The sequence below is a fragment of the Podarcis filfolensis genome, assembly GCF_964270895.1.
Source record: "Podarcis filfolensis genome assembly, chromosome: 3".
NCBI lineage: Eukaryota > Metazoa > Chordata > Lepidosauria > Squamata > Lacertidae > Podarcis > Podarcis filfolensis.
The window spans coordinates 46658298-46685741 of record NC_139606.1 but is presented as its reverse complement, the minus strand read 5'-3'; the positions used below and the strand labels follow the sequence as shown (position 1 = coordinate 46685741).

The 27444-nt window shown below is 43.0% G+C and overlaps 1 protein-coding gene across 2 annotated transcripts in view; it reads right to left on the bottom strand.

Moving 5' to 3' along the window:
- The window catches only part of KLHL32 (kelch like family member 32), a 66754-nt gene extending 39854 nt beyond the window's left edge, over window positions 1-26900 (bottom strand). The window contains exons 1-5 of one of the 2 annotated variants that reach the window (XM_083608366.1): window positions 26559-26900; window positions 16842-16932; window positions 12027-12207; window positions 6573-6680; window positions 118-216 (exon numbers count right to left, since the gene is read on the bottom strand). In XM_083608366.1, the coding sequence (XP_083464492.1) occupies window positions 118-216; window positions 6573-6680; window positions 12027-12207; window positions 16842-16864 (411 nt within the window). In that variant the 5' untranslated portion in view covers window positions 16865-16932; window positions 26559-26900. The remainder of the gene's footprint in view (window positions 1-117; window positions 217-6572; window positions 6681-12026; window positions 12208-16841; window positions 16933-26558) is intronic. The other variant, XM_083608367.1, reaches the window with a different exon arrangement.
- Window positions 26901-27444: the final 544 nt, after the last annotated feature.

Below are 27444 nucleotides of genomic sequence, written 5' to 3'. Positions count from 1 at the left end.
ATCGCTTCCTGTCATACAGCTGAAGGTGCTCATCCCGACCTCACACATGTAACACAGACTTAAGAATTAAGCTAAGTGCAACCAAATAAAGGGGAGAATCAAGCCCCTTAGCCTTACCTGGATAAGATAGTGAGAACATAAACTAAGCATTTCCAGCAGCTGCAGATGGCTCCCTGCAGCAAGCACATCTTGAATCACACCTGGTTCCAAGAGTACCTGTATTGGGGAATAAAGAGAAAGAGAACTTGTAAGGAACTTGTCCTTGAAAGTGCTCTGCAAAATATTCAATGTGATATTTGAAGCTGTCAATTCTTACAACACTCCAGGTGCATAAAGTTTTGCATTTTGTTTGAAAACCCTTTCAAACAAAAGGTTTAACTACAGTTAAAAAGCAGGCATTGTTGTTTCTCCTCACAACAGACAGGAAGGAGAGAGAAGCACTGCTACTTATTTCTGTAGCCAGCAAATATTATTAAATTACACCTATTAACAACATTTTCCTTACAGCAGATTCATACAACCAATATGCTGAATGGTGCCCACTTATTGCTTTAGCCCATGTTTTCTCAGCAGCCCATGGTGAGGGGAGTCATCGGGCTAATTTGCCTTGTGGAGAAGCTGCCAGATTTGCATGCTACTACAAACATATCCCCCTTCATGGATCACTGCCTTGCCATGGCGAAGGGGCTTGAATAACTCAGAGAAGCTATGAGCTATGCCGTGAAGGGCCACCCAAGATGGACAGGTCATAGTGGAGAGTTTTGACCAAACGTGATCCACCTAGAGCAGGAACCGGCAAGCCACTCCAGTATCCCTGCCAAGAAAACTTCATGGACAAAGACAACAGGCATATAAAAGTTATGACACTGGAAGATAAGCCCCTCAGGTTGGAAGGTGTCCAACATGCTACTGAGGAAGAGCGGAGGACGAGTACAAGTAGATTCAGAGCTGATGAAGCGGCTGGGCCAAAGCTGAAAGGTCGCTCAGTTGCGGATATGCCTGGAAGCGAAAGGTTTTCCCAGTAGTGATGTATGGAAGTGAGAGCTGGACCATAAAGAAGGCTGATCGCCGAAGAATTGGTGCTTTTGAATTATGGTGCTGGAGGAGACTCTTGAGAGTCCCGTGGACTGCAAGATGATCAAACCTACCCATTCTTAAGGAAATCAGCCCTGAGTGCTCACTGGAAGGACAGATCCTGAAGCTGAGGCTCCAATACTTTGGCCACCTCATGAGAAGAGAAGACTCCCTGGAAAAGACCCTGATGTTGGGAAAGATTGAGGGCACAAGGAGAAGGGGATGACAGAGGACGAGATGGTTGGACAGTGTTCTCAAAGCTACCAGCATGAATTTGACCAAACTGTGGGAGGCAGTGGAAGACAGGAGGGCCTGGCGTGCTCTGGTCCATGGGGTCAGGAAGAGTCAGACACGACTAAACGACTAAACAACACCACAAACATATCAACACTGATCACACCGTTACCAAAAGAAGTCAAATATTGTCAATATGTCCACCTTGTGTGCATATTCACTAGAATGTTCAACAGATAACTTATTTGTTTTGTTTCTAACTTTACACAAATGTAGCTACTTTACACTACCACAGAGATATCCCCCATGTTTTTGTCATCTACATGAAGCTTTGCACATTAGCAGTTTTGAGATTTGCAATTGAGCTAGTAAGGACCATAAACAAAACAAACAAACAAACAAACAAACAGAGGGGGGATGTGAACGTAACACATTCCAAGTAATTGTTGTGGGAAATTACAGTCAAACGTTACTGTGCATGAGTGCTTGTTAGTGCATGAAGGGGTTACGACCATAGAGCTCTATTGCTAGATTCAGCTAGGTATTTTCCCTCTTTTCCATGTGGAAATGAAGCTGCTTCCCTTCCTCTTCCTCACTCCTCTCTTCCAGCCATGTAATCCACCAGGACGGATGTATCTGAACTTCATCCAAGTTCAGACTGCATACTTGTAGCTATATTGTGTATTTTGCACCCATGAGTAATCTACTTGTGTTCTCCTTGCTGCTGCATGGAACAATGTGGGAATCAGACCTTTGGATTTAGTAAGTAAAGCTGGGAAAATAAACCCTTCTTCACCTGACACTGTAATATCAGCATAGGTACCAGGTGAGCCTTTCTGGGGAGAAATGCCACAGTTAATGAAATTTTAACAGTGACCACAAATGACCTACTGTAACTTAAGAGGGTAGGGCACTGATTCTCAGTGCATGGACAGGTACATTTGGGAAAGGGTTCTTCAGGCCTCTAGATCCCAAGCCATATAAAACCAGCTCTTGTGCTTAGAAGAAAACTAACAAGTGAAGCTGTTGTATTCCGCTGCCCATTCTGCCTTGGTACCAGCTAGCGGGGCAAATCTGTGGCCTATTCAGGCTGAAGGAGACAGCCTGTCTGACTCTCTTGTGTCAGTCACATGCTTGAGAGTGGGGTAGAAACAGACTGTCATTTAAGTGCTGTACTGCCACCTCTCTCCCTCTTCTTTTCCTGGCAGCAGCACCCACCACCCTCCCTTCCTGTCTCTCCATGTGAATTTATAGCTGATCCACCTGTTTGTGGGGTTTTGTTTTGTTTTTGTTTTGCCTATTCCATACTGAATAGCTGGGTGCTAGGTATCAGATGGTCTGCTGTACTGTTAATTCGGCTAATCTGATCTTCAGTTTGGTTGATTTTGGCAGTTCAGGAAGGAAAGTAGTTGCATTTTAGCCTTTGGGCGCCTTTCTGGGTGATGGGCTGCCCCCGAGGCTTACACTCTGGGCTCTGCATCTCTGTGGTAGGATAGGGGCCTTGAGGCTAAACTGCTTCATCTGACCAAAGCTATGGGGCCTTGAGTGGGTGGCGATGGAGCAGCCCAGGCATTCCTACTCACCGTCATGGGGTGACCTGGGAATGAGAGGCAGGCTTGACAGCCTTGCCTCCCCTTCCTGCAGGCAGGAGTTTTGGTCTCCCCAGTGACTGCTGTTGTTCAGGTTCAGGTTTGCTCCTGCAATAATGTTTTCACTCAACAGGGTTTTTTATGGGTTTTACTCTTAACTGAAGTGCCCCTAGTTCAACCCAGCTTCTGTGTCTGTCTCTCTATTCGGCAATCAGGTCACAAAGTGCCAGGAAGGAACCAGACAGCTGTGTTCTGAACTAAAAGAAGTTTATGAGATGTCAAAGGAATCCCTGCACTGTGGTAACCTACCTGGAATTAACAGCCTATGGATCATTCTGATAAGCTATCTCTGTCCTGGAGAAGTTGTAGCTCAGGGGTAGTCAACATGGTGCCTTTTCAGATGTTACTGGACTCTCATCAGCCCTGGCCATTGGCCATACCAGCTGGTGCTGATAGAAGTTGGAGACCAAAACCCTCTGGAAGGAACCATGTTGGCCACTTCTGTTGTAGCTGGTGCACTAGGTTTAGCTGGCAAAAGGCATAACATTCAACAGGGGCTTTCAGTATCAAGGTTGGCTCAGTCACTCCCAAACTGCAAGCCTGATCTTTTAAGGCTGATCTTTGGTCAAATGCAGCAGCCATCAACAGTACCTCATGAAAAGTACTAGATAAACAAACTTAGATCAAGTTAAGAAAACAACCAGCTAAATATAAAAGGACTGCATTAAATTTTATGCAGTGACTGCTAAAAAGTTAAAGACAGGTTCAAAACATAACCTGACATCATAACTTAATACAGTGGTACCTCTACTTATGAACTTAATTTGTTCCGGAGGTCCGTTCTTAACCTGAAACTGTTCTTAACTAGAAGCGTGCTTTCACTAATGGGGCTTCTTGCTGCCACTGCATTGCCAGCACACGATTTCCGTTCTCATCCTGGGGCAAAGTTCTCAACTCAAGGTAACTCTTCCAGGTTAGCAGAGTTTGTAACCTGAAGTGTTTGTGACCTGAGGCCGTTTGTAACTCAAGGTACCACTGTATACACTTTTAAACATGATCTAATAGCTCTAGACAGTATCCTAAATATAATTGCTAAAAATTATTATATAATTCATAGGGAGATGACTATTTTTGTATTGAGAGTTTCCCATAACCTTACAAGTGTGTCTAACAATCATTTCTAATGAACACTGCTTCTGTTGAACAGGAATAATGAAGTATTTCCACACAGATTTCCTTTTCCCATTTTAATATCCAATCCTGCAACACCAGCTGTTTTCACTAGAGGTCTCAAGAAACCCACTTTATACAGAAAAGGAACGTTCCACTTTCCTGCTGTTTAAAGAAATAAAGGAAACTGAGAAATAACAGAACACATATTTTAAGGAGATTGAATGCATTACCTATATAATCAAAGTACTACCTATCTGATAAATTGTTTCACATACAACACAATCCAACATGGTTTACTAACTCCTTGTAAGATGATGAACCAGAGGGCTGACTAAAAACAAATGAGCAAGTCTCCTATAGCATACCAAGTACTGCACTTGTGGGGCATTAACAGGGGTCATTTACATTATCCTATAGAGGTCTACTCAGCAGTATGTCCTGTAGATTTTTTTGGGACTTGCTATCCTTTGGCACTCCAAATGTTGCTGAACTGCAACTCCCATCATCTCTGGCCATGCTTGCTGTGGCTGATGGGAGTTGTAGTTCAGCAACACTGGAAGGCCAAAGGTTCTCCACATCTGTTGTATAGGATTGTAGTCTTCTCTCTCTCATTCTTCCTACATACCTCCCATGTCATCACTATTCCATCCTGGTAAGAAACCTGTCAGAGAAGTTAGGCTGAAAGAAAGTGACTGGCCCAAAGTCATCCAGTGAACTTTATAGCTGAGTATGGATTTGAATGTGTTTCCCAATGCTGAGACTGTCTTCATTTAGCTATCTGCAGAGGACCTGTAATATATAGCTCAGTTGGTTAGAGCATGGTGCTGATGATTCTGAAGTTGCAGGTTTGATTCCCATAAGGGACAGCTACATAGTCCTCTATTACAGAGGGATGAACTAGATGATCCTCAGGGACCCTTCCAACTTGATGATTCTAAGTACCTATAAAGTTCACGTACATCGGGCCAGCCCTAGACTAAAGTGCACCCCAATTGAGTATTTATTAAGCTCTGGCTACACAGACCTTTAAAGCCCTAACCTGTGCCTAGAAATGTGGCACAAATGGAAGTCTGGCTGAGCCCTAACTCCCAAAAAGCCAGCTGGCCAGACCACTATCCATTTGCAAGTTACAATATGACAGCATTTTCAGGTGGCTTCCTCAGCATGTTTGGTATTTCAATCAATATGCATAAACTCACTCCTTTGCATATCCTGTTAAATTTAGAATGATTTACCTCCAGGTAAAGTTAATTAAGTTGGGGCTACAGAATGGCTTCATCATCATCAAAACAAAAACAAAACATATATTGGAAAAGAACAAGGATAATAAGTGAGGCATCCCCTTTTCCCTTCCCCTGGTTGAGACAGAGGAGTAGGATATTGGACCGTACAAGGCTCAGGTTTGCTTTGAGCAAAGCATTATAATTTTTTCATCTCAGTGAGGGTTGTTGTGAAAAGAGCTTTCTATTTACTGGTGGGAGTGGTAGGCACTGGAAATTCTGTTTCAGAAAGAAAATATCCTATTCCCTTGGTAATACTGTACCGATGGACCAAAACCTATTGTGACTAAGACTTTTCAGAGCAGTGTGTAGGAGGCACATGCACAAATCCAATTATTTGCTAACAGCATTTCTGCCTTACACCCACGCAATACTTTGAAATCTTCACCATTAACACTTCAATGGTTTTGAGTCACCTCATGGGCACACAGGCTTCTCACTGCTCTGACAGCAGCTACTAACATTTGAAAGAGCTGTCTCTCAGGGAAGGCATTCCAGCAAATGTAGAAAAACCTCCTGGGCTCTTGGCACACATGGTTACAATAATACAATACATATCCCTAACAAACAGTGTCTTTTAAAAGGCACAACTCCAGTTGATTACATGGGACTGCACATTTCACTTATGTTAAAATGTGCTCAAGGTGAGTATGACTATAACTGAATTTTTCAAAGGCCAGCCTATTTCACTTAGCCCTTAATTCCCAAATTTCTGAAAGACTGTATTTCACTACAGACCCTCCTGAATATTAAGATCAACAGCCAATGCCCTTTTAAATGTGATGTGGGAGAGGGGATTATTGGGTTTTCTTTGTTCTTATTTTTATTGGGCTCCCCACCATCCAGATACTGCTATCTCAGTTGCATCTGAAAATCACATCAGTTTCTAAAGTGCTTTGCAATGTGGCATGAAGGTCTGCTCTTTCAGAGTCCCCTGTAGACAGAAGTAGAAAGCTGTGCAGTTCTTTCAATCCTGGCCAATGTGTTTTTACATCCTCCTGAAAGTGTGATGTTGATCTGGAATTGAAATGCAAACCTGTTGGAGAAACTGGACATGGAGGAAGGGTTTAATCTCCTTCATGAGCATAAATCACCCCATGCATGAGATAAGCCAACAGGTGCAAGGCCAGCCAAGCCAGTTGCCATGGTAACATCCCGGTGCCATCTATTCTAAGGTGACCCGGTCTGTTTTATATGCTTGTTAAGAATTTTAGTACTATACCTGTCCAGTGTATGCGAAGTCCAGAGCTTGCTTTAAACCTATGCTTGTGATGCCATGTAAATTCACCTCATCTGCGCCACTTTCAACCATGCAAAGGCTGAACATCGCCTAAGAAAAGAAAAGAAAAAATTGTCTACATTACATTGATCAAACTTGGATTTCCTATTAAAGATAAGGGACTTTTGTTGCTGCTTTGCTGTTCCCTAATTAAGATAGCTAGTAATACTGCAGTCATTAATCAGTATGCAATTTATTCCAAAAGTAATTTATACTGGTTTCATTTCATAACCAGATATACATGACAAGCCTGTGATCTTTCAGAAAAACTACTGTGTTTGGACCCTTCCAACTGAAAAGCAATATCCTGCCCCCCCAACACCCTCCAAATCACTCTGTGGTCTTGGGCAAGTCTCCCTCCATCTCTCAACCTTAAACACCCTACCCCAACCATCAGTAAGAGGATAACAAAATCAGGATAACTGTTTTGCAGCGAGCATTTTTACTCCCATCCTTCAGTTAAATAGACTAAGACTTGTAAATGGGCCATTGTGAGCATACAACCCACAGCTGCTGCACATACAGTCCCCATGTGAGATCCTTAGGATCCCTGCTGGATTGCAAACCTTCTAGCAGCTCCCTGCACTGCCACAGATAATCACATGGGAGTAGGGAGGGCCCTGCACCTTTTAATAGTTCTGCAGAAGAGAACATTTCTGTAGATGTAGGTGAAATGCAAGCTACATCTACTGAAACCCCCTCTTCTGTTCAGCTATAAAAAGGTGCAGGAGCCCAGCCCTCACTTTTTTATTCAGCCACCCTAAATGGGCACTCCTGGCAACATGAAGTAGTGACAGAAGCGTTTAAAAGTCTTAACAATTACAACTACACTATGTAAACAATTTACAACTGTACTGCAAATGGTAGTTACTAATTAAATTCCATGCCATTTAAGCCTGAATGGAAACACAGTGGTTTTTATTTGCAGCATAAAATAGAAGATACGGGCTGTGCTTTTAATACATCAGAAAGTCAACTATTTATGATACATCCACTTTTTTAAACAAAGAAATGTGATAAAAACCATTATCTGCAAACACAATTTAATGACTTCATAACCTCCAGTGGTATCTATTCAGTGACCTCTTTTTGTTTACTGATGATATACCATCGTTAATTACAGCCTAACAATTTTCTGAATTATATGAACACACAGAAATGTCCCTGATTAAATCTGTTTTCTAACTTGAAGATCAGTGAACTTTTTAACACTAGTATATTCTGTAGACAAAACAGACCACTTTTGCCAGGGGCGGGGGGAAGAGTGTGCATTTTTTTTAATATTACTGTATTTTTCCATGTATAAGACGCCCCCATATGTATAAGATGACCTCTCTCCTTTTGATCCCCAAATTAAGAAATCAGTATTTTAAACATCAGACAGAACAACTTTTCATTGAGCATTTTATGCAGTGGATTTCCTCATTCCCCATCCCAGTTGAATTTTTTGAGCTTCAAGACAGAGATAAGGAATCTGTGTGTCTCTAGGTACTGGATAATAGCTCCCAACTGCTGGTTGGGGCTGATGGAAGTTGTAGTCCAAAACATATAGAAAAGGACCAGGAAGTTATTTAAAAGCAGGATATAATTTTTTAAAATTTGAAACCTAAAAATTCTTATGTTTGGGGAAAGGTAAGTTTTACTGCCCTTTCTGCTGACGGTGATGTGAGTTTTTATTTATTTGCTTAATTTTTTAGGTTTTCAATAACACAATATGACCCCCATGCACTCAAAACCTTGACCCCTTTGAGAAGAAGTAAGAAAGAGGTTGGGCAAAAGTCATGTCCTATTCATTCTCGCCACAAGCCTGAACAGTAAAGCTCAAGGTACACACTCATTGATAAGCAATTCCTCATGATTTTTTATCTGTGCAATGTGTGTGAACAAACCATAGAGGCAGGTCACTGATAGGGTTCCTTCCTATATACGAAGATTCTTCTTTGTACTTGCCAGGCAATATTTGCAAGAGGATGCCTTCATCCCCACCCACAAAGTTTGCTTATGCACACAGTTATTGAACAGATTGTGAAGAAGCCACAGTGGAACTACTCCCACACCACTTCTTGTAAGTGAAAGATCAGCACGGAGGCATAAGCAGAGTTCAGGCAAACATTTAAAATGCCAACTGGCATGATGAAGGCAACATATGGCGATTCTGCCTGCCAGCCCCATGACTAGTCATTTGAGTGCTCCGAATTCTTGCCAAGATCACAGCTCACTGCCTCAGCCCAAGATTCCATATATTTTCCAGGACATTGTTGTTGTTGTTTAGTCATTTAGTCGTGTCTGACCCTTCGTGACCCCATGGACCAGAGCACGCCAGGCACTCCTGTCTTCCACTGCCTCCCACAGTTTGGTCAAACTCATGTTAGTAGCTTCGAGAACACTGTCCAACCATCTCGTCCTCTGTTGTCCCCTTCTTCTTGTGCCCTCAATCTTTCCCAACATCAGGGTCTTTTCCAGGGAGTCTTCTCTTCTCATGAGGCGGCCAAAGTACTGGAGTCTCAGCTTCAGGATCTGTCCTTCCAGTGAGGACTCAGCTGATTTCCTTAAGAATGGATAGGTTTGATCTTCTTGCAGTTCATGGAATTCTCAAGAGTCTCCTCCAGCTACTATTATTATTTTACTCCACCTTTCTGTAAAGGTATTCAGCTGTTAAATCAACAACCACCACATCTTTAAAAGCAGCACTACACTAACCAGACTAGAACAACAAACCAAAACAGCAGCAGCAGTTCTGAGAGCATCCACTTAAATAAAAATCTTCACCACCCACCTAAGAACAAGGAGTGGTAGAAACAGGTGTACCAATCTTGGGAACATCATTGCTGAAAAGGCCGCATGACAAGTACCCACATACTGATCACAGTAAGATCTGAAGAAGGGTCTTGTGGGTGGAGGTGAGTTCCTGGGCAGCCTCATATGAAGGAAGGAGTGAGGTTCTGTAAATATTCTGATCCCTGACTACTTAGTGCTTTAAAAGCAAAAAAACAGCACCTTGAATTGAGCTCAGAAACAAAGTGAAAAAGGTTTTCAAAAAGTTGTAACCAGACACTTTCCATCTATATTTTGAACCATATGAAACCAACTGTTCTTCAAGAACAGCCCAAAGCAGACCACATTGCATTAGTCTAGTCTGAGGTGACAAAGTGCCTGAGTGATTGAGACCAAGTCTAGTTTCTCCAGGAAAGGATTGGCATCTAAAGTGAAGTCAGCGGAACACATTCCTGCCCACCACAGCTACCTGGCAATCCCAGGAGAATATTTGTGATCTGGAAGCATTACTACTTCTGGAGGAGTGCAAATCTACCTTGTCTCCAATATTATAGTAAAAAAACTGTAATCTTGTCAACAGCCTCTAACCACAGTACCACCTTTCCCCCCCCCAAAAAGGTTATATTTTCGAAGAAAACCTTGAAGCTGCTTTTACCTAGTGTACCACCTACAGTTAATCTCAGCTTTGCTAACAGAAGACTACCATGTGTGTGATCTGTTTAGTGCTGGAGAAAGATCCATTAGGTTTGCTTTTTATAAGCCAGGAATCAGCCACAATTTGTTTATTTGTCCAAGCAAATAAAAGCACAACCTGAAATCTGTCAACCATCTAGCAGTGGCCAATTAAATTAAGTCTACAGAATGAATCCTAGAATCATATAATTGTAGAGTTGGAAGGAACCCTGAGGGGGTCATCTAGTTCAACCCCCCACAATGCAGCAATCTCAACTAAAGCATCCATGGCAGATGGCCAGCCAACCTCTGCTTAAAAACCTCCAAGGAAGGAGAGTCCACCACCATCTGAGGAGGTCTGCTTCAGCTCTTACCATCATAAAGTTCTTCCTGATGTTCAGTCAGAATCCCTTGTGACTTGAAGCCATTGGTTCAGGTCCTACCGTCCAGAGCAGGAAAAAACAAGCTTGTTCCATCTTCCAGGTGACAGCCCTTTAGATATTTGAAGATGGCTATCATATATCCTCTCAGTTTCCTCTTATCCAGGCTAAACATACCCAACTTCCTCAACCGTTCCTTATAATGCTTGGTTTCCAGACGCTTGCTTGTCTTGGTTGACCTCCTCTGAACACATTCTTCTTAAATTGTGGCACCCAAAACTGAACACAGGTGTGGTCTGACCAAAGCAGAATAAAGCGGTATTATTACATCTTGTGTTCCTTTCCTAACACTGTTATAACTGGGGAGTCTGTTGCTTTTGGGGGAAAATCTTTGTCTCTCCAGATGGTACTGAACTACAACCCCCACCAGCCTCAGCAAGCATGGCCAATGGTCTGGGACAATGGGAACTGTAGTTCAGCAACATCTGGAGGGCCAAAGGTTCCCCATATCTGCTTTAACATCACGTCAGCATTTCACATCGCCCAGTTCATCCAGCCTGATGACTAGCTCTGCAGCACTTGAAATTTGCTTGTGACATTTTGGTTAGTTCTAACAAACATGGCGTCCCAATTTACATTTTGGTGTGTGTGTGTGTGTGTGTGTGTGTGTGTGTTTCCTAATGAGTCCAAAACTATGCTTTTTATGTGTTCAACTTACAAATTTTACTGAAGGGAATAAGTGTCCTAAATGAAACTAGGGAAGACAACGGCATGTCTTCTTCCAGTCTTCCAGATCACTTGCCTTTTCAGGCCTTAAGGGAAGTTAAAAAACAAAACAAAACTTAATGCTTTAAATTGGAAAACTACTATTGAACCAGAACTTCACAAAGCATATATTGTAAGTTAACTCAAAATGTGATCTCAAAGAGATACAAAGTAGTTAAAATAAAATAGACTGTGTTAAGTGTGGAACAGGGTGCCATAGGCTCACACCCACTGCCAACAACTGTGTACACACCCTATTTAGTAAATACAGTGGTACCTCTACTTACGTGTCCCTCTTGTTATGTATTCTTCGGGATATGCATGCAGCAAACCCAGAAGTATATTTCTGGGTTTCACCGCGTGCGCATACACAGTAGCACTCTATCGCGCCACGCACATGAGCAGAACAGGCACCTCCAGTTGCGGAAACCTCAGAATCTGACTGGAGCTCCGGAACGGATCCCGTCCACAACCAGAGGTACCACTGTACAGGAGCACATACCTACAAACATGTAAATGCCTACCTTTAAATACTACATATATGTCAAATAAATTCCCCAGTTATGTTTCACAATCCTATATTCACATATCTAGTTTTAAGTCCCATTGAACCTAATGTGGCTTACTTTTCAGTAGACATTTAAAAAAAAAAACTTGTCCTGTGAAGTATCTGGTCAGATCATGATCACTGTTTACATGGGCCAAAAAAAAATTGGAAAGATTTCAATACTACTAATTATCCAAATATCTATGGTGTTCTAAAAACAGAGCTGATGGACATAAACATACTACTATATTAACTTACTCTGAAGTAGTCACTGCAAGCTGCTAGGACTGCCTTGTGGGCATGGAATTTCTGCTCTTCCGCTATAAGAGTTATATCGCAGAGGATCCCATCACTTCTTTGCTGGTTCAGAGCAGCCAAGACAGCATCATTATGAGAACTAGACTGGCAAAGCCTCTGGCCAGTCAGCATATCTTGAAAACTGCAAAAGACAAAGAAATAATCACACTCGCAAGCATGAAAATACCAAGAGTGAAAGGCATGCATATGTTTTCTACTTTTTCATTTCTAATTACGTCAGTCAAGCATACAATCCTGCATATTTACTCAAGACCAAAAAAAAGTGCCACTGAATTGAATCAAACTCTGAAGTGAGAGTAGGATTATAAGTAGGATGATTTGGTACTATTGACACAGGTTGGAAATGGGTTTATTATTATTTCCCCGTAACCAAAGGTCTATAGCATCACAGTGTGGCAGGGCTATCATTATGGCCCACAATATAAAGATGGACTTAAATCTTTATGTACAACAGCATCACTCTGCAAGACATTCACAATGTGGCCGTTACCTCACAGCTTCAACTGTCCTAGCTATAAAAATAGGCATATTATTGTTGTAAACTGAGGATTAATCCAATTTACTAGGATCCCTCCCAGCCCTCTCAGCCTAATGACTTTAACTGTAGAAGATCCACAATTGCTGGGGCCAACAGTGTAAGAAGCCAGTTAGGCAAATTTAGCGTGACAGATTCACTTTCTTAAATGAGGATTGGCACCGAATGACTGCCTTTTGCAGAAATAATTAAATGGCCAGAGACTTTTGGAAGGCTCATATCTTCAGCAGTCCTCTGCTGGTTCAGACCAAAGGCCCAACTCATCCAGCATCCTGTTTTTCCCAGTGTCCAACCAGATCCCTACGAGAAGTTCTGCAAGCAGGGCATGAGTGCAACAGCAGCCTTTCAACACGTGCTTCCCAACAATTGGGTAGACATATTTAGAGCATGTTGCCTCTGACAGTAGAGGTAGAACATAGAATAGTGACTAGCAGCCACTGACACTGTTACCCTCCATGAATTTGTTGTATCTTCTTTTAAAGCCATCCAAGTTGGTGGCCGTCGCTGCCTCTTACGATAGCAAATTCCATCGTTTTCACTGTGTGCTGAATGAAGATGTCTGGCCCAAGTCTTCAAATATTTAGGTACAATGGATGACTAGTGTTATGAAAGAGGCAGGAAAAACTTCACTCTATGCACTTGCTCTTCACCATGCATAATTTTATACACCTCTATCATATCATCACTTACTTGCCTATGTTCTAAAGTGAAAGTGCCAAATGTTGTAACCTTTTCTCATAGGATTGTTGCTGTTATCTCTCTGATTATTTCAGTTGTTCTTTTCTGAACCTTTCCCAGCTCTACAACATCCTTTTTGAGGTGAGATGACCAGGACTGTGCACAGTATTCTAAGTGTGGCTACACCATTTTGGCTGCCCCTTTTTTGTACCTATGTGCAACCTGTCTGTTTGTAAATAAACACAAATAATACGAGATGTCCAAATTCTTGAAGAACTGAGGCGCAAGTTCACATCATAGTTCATGTAGCATCATATATAAGGAGCAGGTGTGGCAGGGACAGGTAAGCAACAGAGGCTAAGGAAAATGGGAAGGTGTGATTGGGAGCAATGGGAGGGGAATAGGTGATTAGGAACATCATGGGAGGCATGTTTCCAACTACCCCACTCTTTACCCTTCGAAGCCTTATAACAGGCATGGCCAAACTTGGCCCTCCAGCTGTTTTGGGACTACAACTCCCATCATCCCTAGCTAACAGGACCAGTGGTCAGGGATGATGGGAACTGTAGTCCCAAAACAGCTGGAGGGGCAAGTTTGGCCATGCCTGCCTTATAAGAACCTGCTGCAGGAGAGGGACTGTGAGCAACTAAGGAGAAACTGTGTTGCTCCCTTGTTATTTTTGCTACTGGTTGCTGCACGTTGTTTAACTCATAGTGTTCTATTTATAGTACAATCGTACCTTGGTTCTCAAACACCTTGGTACTCATATGTTTTGGCTCCCGAATGCCGAAAACCCGGAAGTAAGTGTTCCGGTTTTTAACGTTTTTTGGAAGCCAAACATCCAACGCAGCTTCCGCTTGAGTGCAGGAAGCTCCTGCAGTCAATCAGAAGCTGCGTCTTGGTTTTCAAACACTTTTGGGAGTTGAGCAGACTCCCGGAATGGATTAAGTTCGAGAACCAAGGTTCCACTGTATAGAAATGTTTTATATGTCGTTTTATTTTTGTTGTGCTATGTTTATGACATTGTTACTACTTTGCAATATTATTACAAAATTGTTTCTATTTTACTGTTTTTGCCTTGTTATTATGAACTTGTTACTACGTTATTGCTTTCCTATGTTACTATGGAATTGTTACTCTTTTATTGTTCTGCTATGCTGTTATGAAATTTGGTAGTGTTTGTTTGAAATTCATCCCTGTTTCTTTGTCGCAAACCGCTCTGAGCATGATTTTTCTGTAGGAAGTAAAGGTAAAGGGACCCCTGACCATTAGGTCCAGTCGTGACCGACTTTGGGGTTGCGGCGCTCATCTCGCTTTACTGGCCGAGGGAGCCGGCGTACAGCTTCCAGGTCATGTGGCCAGCATGACTAAGCCACTTCTGGCAAACCAGAGCAGCGCACGGAAACGCCGTTTACCTTCCCGCCGGAGCGGTACCTATTTATCTACTTGCACTTTGATGTGCTTTCGAACTGCAAGCAGCATACAAATAAAATGAAGGAATGAATGACTTCAATTACAGATACTTTAGTGGTTTAGTTACACTAAAGGGAGGTAATCCAAATGCTTCTTGGGAATGGCGAGTTTTGAGTAGAAACTACAAGGAAATAGGGGAGTAGATCACATAGAGGCGTTCTTGGAGGCAGTTCCAGGCAAAAGGGTCAACAAAGAGAAATGGGTGGAGCCACTTCAGACAGCAGGGAATCTTGCTGAGGGTGGTGGCGCTTGAATAGCAAAGGTCAAAGGAAGGGACCTGTCAGGGGATATAAGAGCAGAAAGACAAGGAGAGCCAAGGCCACAGAAGGTTTTGAAGACATAGGTAAGAAGTTAGCAGTAGTTTAATCCACACCAAGCACTTGTGCAAAGTTGAATAAATAAGCTAATGTTCCATCCTGAACTTTGAGTTAGGGAGACCTACACATGAACAAAACAAATATCCCCACTAGACAGGCAGAGGCACTATTGTCTAATCAGAAAATAAAACATCCAAATGGCTGTTAAAACAGATATGAGAGTCCCCAGTCCCAATTATGTAGCTAAACAATTATAGCGGGGGGGGGGGGGGCGGGCAAGTCTGAAAAGCTTAGTATGTCCTTTTCACAAAATTGTTACATGTATGTGGACTTATTGGGACACCAACACATGAGGTGTGCAAGGATTTAGTTTCTTTTCCTCCATTCACTTTATATTCCCAATCATTTCCAACCACTCATATCAAGATTCTCAAATAAAAGGGCCGCTTGGAAGGGTTGAAATATTTGACTCCTTACCATAAAAAAATTAATGTTCATGCATGATTTGGGAAAAAGGTTTTACATAGTTTGGTAATCCTAAATCAGATATAACCTCCCAACACACAAAACTGTTAAAGTGTCCATACGCTAGAATATCTTTCTAAATATATTACTGACTTCTTTTGATATAACTGACAATTTGTGGCAGCACTTTAAAAAAGGAAGAAGAAGAAGAAAGATGCAGAGCCTCCTATACAGTATTCTGACAGCAAAAATACTATTTTGAAATTCTCTGCTCTGTCATTCAGATGAAAAGCCTACGTTGGAACATTATATTCAAATAAAATGGCTCTTCTGCTTTCTACTACATGCACACAAATGTTATTATAAATATCCTACAGACAGATAAGTGTGCTAAGGTATCAAGTGAAAATGTGTTAGTTTGAATCTGAGCCTAATTTTGTGAACTGAATAGTTTGAGAGGTGTGACTTTATTTGATACAGAGCTTGAAAGGGCAGGGGGTGTTTCAGAGTTCATATTTCTTTCTCTTTTAGTTTTTAAGAAGCATGCATAGAATTACATGTGAAATATGTAAAGATATAGTTATCAGAGCAATTACTCTATAAAAATGACCTCCTGCTGTCTGATACATAATCCCATCACAGTAACCATCACAACCAATTTAATTGCCTTAATCAAATCAATTTGGGGAGGGACACATGGAGAGAATCTCACTGTTCTTTCTCCTTGATTGTTCATCATCAATGACAATAAAAACAACCTGTCCCCAAAGTTTAAATGGCAATCTACTGGCTGAGCCCATGAGGATCAACACAATGCTACTCAGTTTTCTGTCTTTACCTGCTTCAGCACTGACAGGAAGGCAATTTTTTTGCGTTAGGATGCTCAACATGCAAATGAGCTGAGAAATCACAGAAGGAGCAAATCTTTTACACCAGGCTTCCTCAACCTCGGCCCTCCAGATGTTTGGAGACTACAATTCCCATCATCCCTGACCACTGGTCCTGCTAGCTAGGGATCATGGGAGTTGTAAGCCAAAAACATCTGGAGGGCAGAGGTTGAGGAAGCCTGTTTTACACCATGCATAAATATTTCTATGGGGGTAAGTTGCAGAGAAAAAACCACACAGAAGCCTAACACAAGAGCAAAAAGTAAATCCTCCTGGACATGTCTCGGCACAGTCATTTTGATGTAATATTTATGTATGCAATTTGCCATCCTCTAGGCTAGCATACAGTGAATGAACGCACACTCGATGGAAACTGGCAGGACAGCTCCATGAACTATACCTGAGGCACACCTCAGACGGCATCCTTCAGCTTTGCCCTTCTGAACCTCTTGCTTCTTAAAAAAGTATAGGGAAAACAGTGCACATTCCAGCTGCAGAGAAAAGGAAGAAAACAAATAATAATTAGAATTAAAAGCCCAAACTTTTGTTCACTGTACAGAAAACCCACCACTTCAAAAATAATCAATATATGTGGCAAAGGATATCGACATCTCTTATTAATGGAACAGACTGGCTGCAACAATTTGATGACATAATGGAGCCATACTAATAATAAAACCCTAGATACTTTTTTGTGGGTGCAAATTAAGATACAGGAAGTAGCTTTAGTAGAATACTCATTGCCTGATTGGTGCATAGCTTCCAATTTGTCAGTGTTAATTTTATGTGTATACTACTTTCCATGTGTGCTCAGATGCTTTACATGAAGCTGATATTGTGTTACAATATTAAAAAAGCCAGCCCAGAAAAAATAGTCTGCAATAACTCAATAGTTACAGCACAACAGATACTTAATATGATGCATAACTAATACAAGTGTTAGATAAGATTCCACTAAACAATTCATCAAAAAATATTAGAGCACCATTCAAAAATGGTTTGCAAATACAAAAGAGAAACAAAAATATTCCAACAGGAAGAGAAATACCTAATTAATACAGATTATAGCAAAATCAATAATCATTAAACAAATCCACAGGACAAAGTGCATAATTAAGAACCAACAAGACTACATTAAAATCCAATATTGACTTGTCCCTTTCACAAACTCGATTCATATGCTCCACCTGATTAAATATACCATCATATTATCATATTTTTCTTGCTTTCACCAGGGAAAAATACAACTAACTTTCCTTGTCCGCTCACAGGAGGTTAACAAATTGTGAGATTAAATTTTCCATTTAGCACAAAGCCAGGGTCCGGGTTTGTGCTAAATGGAAAACCTATGACATACAATGTGTAGCTGACACAAGTCTCAGGACTCTAGGAAATCTGAAAAGCATTATTTATTCCATACACACTGCTGGACAATTTTCTGTCTGCGTGGCATCTTTTCCAAAAATTATTTCAGTACACTTCCAAACAGTTTTAACCTTCTGAAGTCTTAGTTGAGCAAAAGCATGAGCATTATAGCTTCAAATTTTTAAAATCTGATTTAAGGGCTGTTTATTTAAATCTCCCCCCCAAAAAACAACAACAACCCTGCAGGAAATTTTGCAGAGGCATTTTAATCCAAGAACTGGAGGGTTATTGCAGAGATTCCATAGTCCCTATTGGGTTGCCAATTAAACTCATATTCTGAGTGCTCTTCATTTTTTTACCAGTTCACCTCACAGCCCATATCTGTCTAGTAACCAAAAAGTCTAAGCCGCAGTTAGAGGAGGACTGGATACAACAAGGAGTGGCAACAAAAAGATAGAGCCAGAGAGTCAGATGATGCAAGTCCATCAGTAATTGTTCCCACATGAGCCTTACTAAGTGTGTCTGCAGATGTTTATTTTGAAGCTTCCCTTCAAGCAAAGGTGAAACAGTGTTTCCAGCCTCCCTTGTTTTCCACGTTCCAGAACAGAAGTCTTTCAGCACCAGCATGTTTTGAAATGGGTTCATGCCTCAAGTGCAGAAAAATTAAGCAGTGAATATGCATATGTACGCATGCAGACCATAAGGCTTAACCTAACCATATGGCCAGAGGCTATAGATATCCAGCGATCTGCACAACTGATAAGTTTTACATTAAAAAATAATATTTATTCTCATAAATACAACAGGAAGCTCTTCAATGTCATTCTCGTCCTCACATCTGAGAATGCTCCACATATGAAACACAGTGAAATGGCAGAATGCACTAAACCAGAGATAGCCAATTTGGTATCTCCATATGTTGCTAGACTACAACTCCCATCATCCACTGTGCAGGCTGATGGGAGTTTTAGTCCATAACTATTGGAAGGGCCCCCGCATTGGCTACCGCTTGAATAAACCATTTCAGAGTATAGTAAAGGTGTCCCTGCAAACAGAAAGCAAGTACCGCAACAAAAGGACTGAGCTAGAATCCATATACTTAGTTTCCTTCATACAGAATTTTGTTTGTGTTTCATGTGGGGAAACATTCAAAAACTGTGCCCCTCACTGGGAGGTTTATACTTCAACCTATGTCCTCCAAAAATCTATCACTTCATTTTATTTTATATGTAGACCAAGACTAAAAGGAGCTAGCAAAGAGAAAAGCAGAGCTGACAACTTCAAGCATTGTGAATCCAAGTTATTTTTCACCTTTCAGAAGGGATTGTTGTCTGAGAGATGAGGTGGTCTCACTCTACGTATTTATCCCATAATTGTGCAGCCCCCACCATCCATCACACCATCACTTTCATCATTCTATTAAACATAATAATATGTTTATGCTGCGTAGCAGATGCAAATGGGTTCTGCCCCAAAATCAGCATTTTGCACTATGTGCCAGCAATTTTAAAACCGAGAAAGTTCACAGAGGCACTACCTTCAGGGTTGCACTCTATTGATAATGTCAGCACGACCAGCAATTACTGTTTTAATAAGCCCAAGCATTCCCATGTAGAATATTTGATTCCAGCTGCTTTGATCTACTACACAGCAGTAGCAAACACTGCCCTGGAAAGGGTGGGCTGACTTAAAAAGCACATTCTGCTCCAGGAAGGACGTTATGACCAGATTAAAGCTACAAACCCACAGGCACAGCACATCCCATGAAACAAAAACACTGAGCAATTTCAATCTTTCAAAACCACTAGGAGCTGTAGTGTAACTGATTTGTTAGAAAGCACAAATATTCCTTCCTTATTTGCTTTAGAGAGAGACAACAAACAAAATGCCCTTCTATTTTTTTAAAGCTTTGTTTTAATTATTTTATTGCTGAAAGTCATACAGGTGACAGGCATTGAATATTCTCAGCAACAACACAGGAAAGATTTAAAAGCACAGTGGGGAGAACCAGAAAGCTAAAACTGTTTTTGTGTTATTTTTAAGCGCATAGTCAGTGCTGGAGGGTGTTAAGTATGTTAAGATCTATACTGTACACAACTGAAATAGAATTTAAACCTCGTGAATTTAAACATTTGCAACAGTTCCAGTTGGATTCACTTGCTCATTTTATTGCCAAGAGTTAGAAAAAGCCAGGAATCTGTCTACATTTATTCAGGATAAAGCACACAGTGATGGGAAATGTTTTAGACGTAATAAGGACACCAACCTGCCCACTAATGTTATGAATTCTTTTTATATAATGTCCATCAAGTTAACTGCTGTTTGACTATAAGTTTCAAAATTGTATTACTGCACGCAAGAACTAGGAATCACCAAACTGTCTTCAAAAATTGAAATAAGAGTGGCTAAAGCAAACATCATTTTTGTGCTTTTGTGAATTTGCTGCCAAACAGGATCTCAGGTGTAGGAAGACAGCTGAAGGTCTATTTCCATCTTCCCAACTTCAAAGCCAATGAAATTTATGGTCAAACATAGTACTGACAATTGCTTTTTTTGGTGGGTGGGGGTTGTATTTAGATAGAATGTCCTGTTCATCGCCTATGAAAAGTGAAGGGAAATCTCATACATAGTATCCTTTATTATCAAATGCCAAGAGAGTTTACAAAATATATTTAAACAGCATATACTCAAAGCAACAGTAACTCAAAACATCAATGCAAGAACCGCAGTAGGAAAACTAATCAAATAATCATTAGAATTTCCACTTAAATTACACCACATACAAAGGACTGCTACTTTCTCCCCACTTTTTAAAACAACAACAAATCTTGCTCCTGTACATTTAATGATACCTGAACACATATACTTAGCAGGCGAAGCCTTTTTCCTAGCCCCTTAGCTTCATGGCAAGAAAAGTATTGTTACATTTCTGCATGTCTAGGTACTGTTAAAGGGAACCAGAGGAAGACCATTAAAAAATATGGCAGGCCAAGTAATGTTAGCAATCCTGTATGGAAGACAGTGCACTACTATGGGAGCTGCCTGTCCGCAGATGGAAGCAGGGCACAGAGAAGAAAAAAGGAGGCAAAGGACACAGAACAGAGTGGGGGGAGGGATGTCAACAGCACTTACATAGCTGCTCTAATTCATCTTGTCAAAAATAGAGAGGTTACTTAATATCTCCACCTCAAAATGTAGCAGGTAATGGGAAATACCTCTGTCTGAGATCCTGAAGAGCCAGTGCCAGTCAAAGTAAATGAATACTAGGCTACATGAAAAATTAGGAAGTGATCTTCCTGTGCCGGTGTGGACAGAACAGGAGTATGACTTCCCCCTATTCATGTGATACTTATTCAGAGTTATCAAATCACAGCAAGAACCACCACAACCACAACTCCAAGGTGCCACTGCTCAACAGAGAGAACACAGCAGTTGCCTGGAAAGTGGTTGGGAAATGTACTTCTGCGTACAGTGTTTTGAACTATACAGAACTAAGGAAATAACCCCTGAGAAGAAGCAAGTATCACCTGACTTCATTTACAGGAATCTGCCTTATTCCATGTCAGACCTCGGCCACTATTTATTGTCTGTTCTGTCTGGCAGCAGCTCCCCTGGATCTCTGGCAGAGGAAAATCTTCTCTGTCACTAGCTACCTGATTCTTTTAACTCTGGAGCCATCAATGCGTTGCCAATGGATGCCTCACGGCAATGTTAGGGTGATTGCCAGACTCCCCTCCATGCTCACTTGCTGAACAAAATGAGCTCTGTGGCTGCAATGTTTGCTTGGACCTTTATGTTGGGCCTTCTCTGTCTGCATGGGTCTTCTTTCCATCCCAATCGGACAGCAATGATTAGTATTTGGATTGGTGTGAGAGAACAGAAGAGGTGAGCAGGGTTCAGAGCAAGCTGAGCATTGGAGAGCTAGCAATCGTGACCCCTCTCCAAGTTCTCTTTTGGCCAGTCAAGTTAATGTCTGGTATTGGGAATTCTGCTAAAGGGGGGGCATTGGAAAGGTCTATAGGGGAGTGGGCTGTGGGTGGGAAAGGGTTTGGCACTGTGTGCCTCTTTCACTATTAAAAATCAGACATGCATCCTACTTTCTCCCTCTATGTGATTTGAAACATATCCATGTTTATGTAACAGAACATGTACTTTATTTGATATTTTGAACTGGGTGGGGTGGGGGGAGATACTATTGATGGCTTCAGTGACAGGTCAGAGACAGGTTATAATGAGAGCATGTAGCAGTGTCTCAACTCAAGGTATATCTGGATGCAACCAATTTGGCCTGGTTTGGAGATCGAAACTCTGGTGGATGACCCATGCTGGAACATGAACAAGGGGAGTATTGCAGGTGGAGCCTCATCAGCTTTAGATACCAAACACCTTCTGGGTTGCCTAGCCATGGTTGGACTGGAAAGCAGGTTGGCAGCAACTACAGTTCTTCCTGGTGCAGTGCGGTTGCTTTTCTTTTTAGAAAAAAATAGTGCCGGTACTCACCATGAAGTTGTTACAGTAAGTGCCACACTTTAAACATTTGGAGAGGGAAAGGTGTCAGTATTGCGTACCCTTGAGCAGCCCTAGAAAAAGGCACTGTCCTGATGAGTCATTCCCTGAAGGCGCTGAACTAGAAACTTCTGTTCCACCTTGTGCCTTTTGATTTACTGAGTGCTAAACAGATTCAAATTGGATTCTGTTCCCTACACAGAGCAAAGGCATCCTGCTTATGGCAGGGATTCTCCTCCCTCCTCCAATGAGAAATCTTTGTAATTGATAAATTTAAAATATTCCTAGAAAAGGGTAAAACATGTCCTAAACAGGCAACTTTCAGGAGAGAACTACAGAGGCAGGTTGTTGATTTTCTCTCCATACCCAGGAGAGAAACTTAGGGCCCATTCAGATGGCCTATTTATTGAGCATTCATTCTAATTTGCTTACATAAAGCTTACACAGAGGTTAGTTTATATCCAGTATATACTGGGCAATAATTGTTATACGGGACCATGGGAAAGCAAAGCATCCGCTAAAAGAATGACATTCTTAACACCTTAATTCTTAATTAGGGTTGCCATATTGTGAAGATCAAAAAAGAGGACGCATTTGTCAACTTCTACTTATAACTATGGATCGCTATGATGACTCTAGCCATGAAAAAAGGGATGTGTCCTGGAAAAAGAGGACATATGGCAACTATATTCTTAATGTCTTCCCCAGGAACTGTCACAGGCGGAACAAAGCAAGTTGACAGTTGGCGGGGGGGAACAGGGTACTTATTTAGGTACAGGTAAAGGTACCCCTGCCCGTACGGGCCAGTCTTGACAGACTCTAGGGTTGTGCGCTCATCTCACTCTAGAGGCTGGGAGCCAGCGCTGTCCGCAGACACTTCCGGGTCACGTGGCCAGCGTGACGACGCTGCTCCGGCGAACCGGCACCAGAGCAGCACACGGAAACACCGTTTACCTTCCCGCTATAAAGCGGTACCTATTTATCTACTTGCACTTAAGGGTGCTTTCGAACTGCTAGGTGGGCAGGAGCTGGGACCGAACGACGGGAGCTCACCCCGCCGCGGGGATTCGAACCGCCGACCATGCGATCGGCAAGTCCTAGGCGCTGAGGTTTTACCCACAGCGCCACTTAATTCTAGTTCAGTAATTACCTTGGGCATCTGTAAAATTAAAGTGTCAGCTTTTAGTATCCATGCAACTAACCACGGCCGATATGAGGCTCAGCTTTCAAAATTCAGTACAGTTATACCTCGGGTTGAAGTAGCTTCGGGATGAATATTTTATGGTTGCGCTCCACGGCGACCCGGAAGTAATGGAGCACGTTACTTCTGGGTTTTGCTGCTCATGCATGCACAGACACTCAAAATGACATCACACACATGTGCGGAATCGCCGAATCACACCCCGTGCACATGCAGACATGCAGACGCAGGTTATGTTTGTTTCTGGATGCGAATGGGGCTCCAGAATGGATCCCGTTCGCATCCAGAGGTACCTCTGTATAGTACTCCTTCACACAGCACAGTTAACCTATGGAAATCACTCCTACAATAAGCAGTGATAGCCATCAACATGGTTGGCTTAAAAAAGAGAATTAGAAAATTTGTGGAGAATAAGACTATCAGCAGCTACTAGCCCGGGGGCCATGATCTGCCTTCACTGTCAGAGGCAATACGCATCTGAACACCAGTCGCTGGCAACCGCGGGAGGTGAGAGGGCTGTTGTGCTCAGGTCCTCCTTGTGTGCTACCCACAGGCATCTGGTTGGCCACTGTGTGAAAAGGATGCTGGACTAGATGGGCCACTGGTCTGATTCAGCAGGCTGTTCTTATGTTCGCAAACTGGCTAGTTCAATGCTTGTCTGTCTCTGTCTCTGTCTCTGTCTCTGTCTCTGTCTCTGTCTCTGTCTCTGTCTCTGTCTCTGTCTCTGTCTCTCTCTCTCTCTCTGTGTGTGTGTGTGTGTGTGTGTGTTTTTACTATCTTAACTACCTAGTCCAAGCCTGGGAGTTGATTTACACCACCATTTTGACCTGACAGAAGAATCAGAATTGAAACGGAACGTTTTAGGCAGGAGTCTATTCTGAAAGATTTACCTTTTGTCCAGACAGTTAGGCAGCTCATACTGAGTTGACCCATATTTCAAACACCCCTCAATTCAAAAAGTGGGTCAGCTGATTAAGGGCTGGCTGGTGATCTGTGCATGCAATGAACTACTCATGCATATATTTTTGCATGTGGGGGGAAAAAAGTCACCTTAGGCTAACTTCATTCCAGGTTTCTGCCTCGGCAAAATGGATGCACTAGGTTTTCCACACTTAATTCCCTTGAACAATAATAAAATTAAATTAAGTTACATTTTTAATCAGTGTTATCATAAAATATAAATAATATTTGTCAGAATTCTCATAATTAACTGCTGGTACTCTGGGTCCTTAGGGACCCCTATGACAACAAGGAGATATAAGTCGTCACTGCCACCTGATTTCACTGAAAGAGAACAAAATAAGCTTTATGGAGATTGGGTAGCAGCAGAAGGCTAAACAATTAGCACAGCACACTCTCATAGCAACTTTTTCCCTTGGGATCTTAAATGCTACCTACTTAAAAACCTAACGCTGCTATTCTAAACACCCTTACTAACATATAACTTCTACTGAACACAATGGGACTTATTACCAAATAAATAGGCATATAATTGTACTGCAAGGATTAATATTATATATTTCAATGCCAGTAACATTGGGTATTATTTGCACTGAAATATATAATCTTAAAAAGATTAAATGAGATCTTTTACACACCAAGTAATTTTTTTAAAAACCACCTTGGTAACAATTTAAACTTTGCTCAGACACTAAAATAATAGCAAGGTAACAGCCTAGTTTCAAATGACCAAGTGACGTATAACTATAGAAAACATTAAATTCAGTCCTGCACAGTTTTTAAGTAATCACAAAAAGAAACTCAAGTAGAAGAATAGTTCATATAGGGTTGGCACATTTTCCAGCAGGTCTGCTGTGTCCTTTAATGGCTCTATGAAAGACAGAAATTCATTTTTTAAAAAAATTAAATATTTTTTATTTAATAGAAATTCATAAAAATAAGCTTTGTCCACCACACAACGATGAACAGCATCACCTGGCCATTTATGCACTGAAAGGTATTGAAATGCACAGGTTCATAAATCACCTAACAATTTTGTCCCTTTTCCTGTTAAGCAACCTGAAGATTGGAAAGTACAGAGCACACACTCCCCGAAAGCAGAAGAATAATCTGAAACGGTGATAGGGGAACCTGTCCAGATGTTCTTCACTGGGACTCCCATCACCCTCAGGCAGCACAGCCAAGGGCCCCTGATGATGGGAGTTGTAGTCAGCCAGCACCTCCCTCATCTAAAGGGTTGCAGAGAAACGAAAGAACCGTGGTAAACCACTTGTGGATTGAACCCCTCCCCTGAAGCAATTCTGCTCCCCGCTATTATGCAGCCTTGTATTCTTACAGGCAGGGAGCGAACGCTAAGAGGCGGCCTTTGTGCCTTCAATAGTCGCGCAGAATGGAAAACGGCGGCATTTCCTCACCTCCTGCTCAACGGGACAAGCAGCACCTGCCAAACCCGCCCCCCTCCTTTTGCATGGCACAAAACCAACAGGAAAAGCAACACTGCCATCCCAAACACATTCGAGACAGCGTAACTCTTCCCGCCTCCCCCCCCCCACCCCGGCCCGTTTCCTCCGTGGCGCTGCCCTTCCCCCCGAGCCCGCGCTCCCCAACAGGCTCCGCAGAAACCGAGCCGCCTGCGAGTCAACTTGAAACCGCACGCGAGGGCTGCAGCAGTGGCGCCGGCCTCTCTAAGGCGCTGTTTGAGGTTGCCCTGGCAACCGGGCAGCGCAGACGGGGCGGGGGGGGGGAGAGAACCCCCTTCGTTATTGGCTGAGGGGCAGCCCAGAAAGCTCCGCTTCACGAGCCGCAGAACTCAAGTGGACTTTTTTTTTTGCCTGCGGCACTGGGGCAATTAGCCCGGCTGAGGCGCTGCTGCTGCAGCTGCTGCCGCCTCTTGCTGAGCAGGGCCCGCCGTCCCCTCCGCCCCGTGTCCTTCCGACCAACGTCACCAGCAGAACATTATGCATATATTTGTAAGGGGACCCCTCACCCACCCCCCTTGAAGGCCCATGAGCCGGTGGTTCAGCTGCCCGAGCGAGCGAGCGAGCGCCGCGACCTAATCCCGCCGGGCTTCCCGCGCGCGCTCACCTCTCAAGGAGACGCCGCGTCCCGCTTTGTCCCCGGGCTGCTCTGAGGAGGAGCCGCGGCGGCGGCGGCGCCCGAGGGAGAGAGGCGCCCAGCGAAGGCGCACTTCTTCTGGCAGCGGGACGACCTCGACTGCGCTCCACTCGCTGGTACGCGGCGGCGGCAGGAGGAGGAGGAGGAGGAGGCGCCACTCTTTCTCCCACGCTCTCCTTGCCTTGCCTTCCCCGCCTCCCCTTCTCCTTCCAGCCGGGTCTCCTCCTTGCCAGTGCGCAGAAGCAGCGGCGGCGGCCACGCATTGTGAGCGGGCGGCGAAGCCGGAGGACGCCGAGCAACACACCTGCCGGAGGAGGAGGAGGCGGAGCCTGAGGCTCCTGGGGCGGAAAAGGAGGCGGCCAGGGGAGGGAGTCCCGCCCGCCCGTGCTCAGCGCCGTCGCTTAAGCGTAGCTGCAGGCGCTTTGGAGGGGGATCAGGGCAGCCTGGAGCCCCACACAGCTCACGGGCCTTTCCAACGGATCCGACCCTAGGAACCCATACCTAGGGGCCGAGGGGTCCTCGGGCCACCCAAAATATTTGAGGGGGGCCCCCTCCAAGTTGATGGGCATTGCCATTCAAGTGGGGTGCGCGCGCCGCATCATGGCCCCTCCCCAATGTTTTATTCACGTTGGCACCCCTGAGTCCAACGCAGACTTCCATACCCCTCTGTGGGCTCAAGATGTTTTGTCCCAAGGGAAGAGGGCTCCCCCTTCAAACCCGTGTGCTGGAGTTATAGCTTCCAAGTGACCCTCACTGTCTCTATTTGGCAGCAAGTGACTTTTCAAATTGCTTTCTCTTATGCTGCCCGTTAGAACCCATTAGTTGTTGCAAAGTGAGTAGATTTAAGTATGCAACT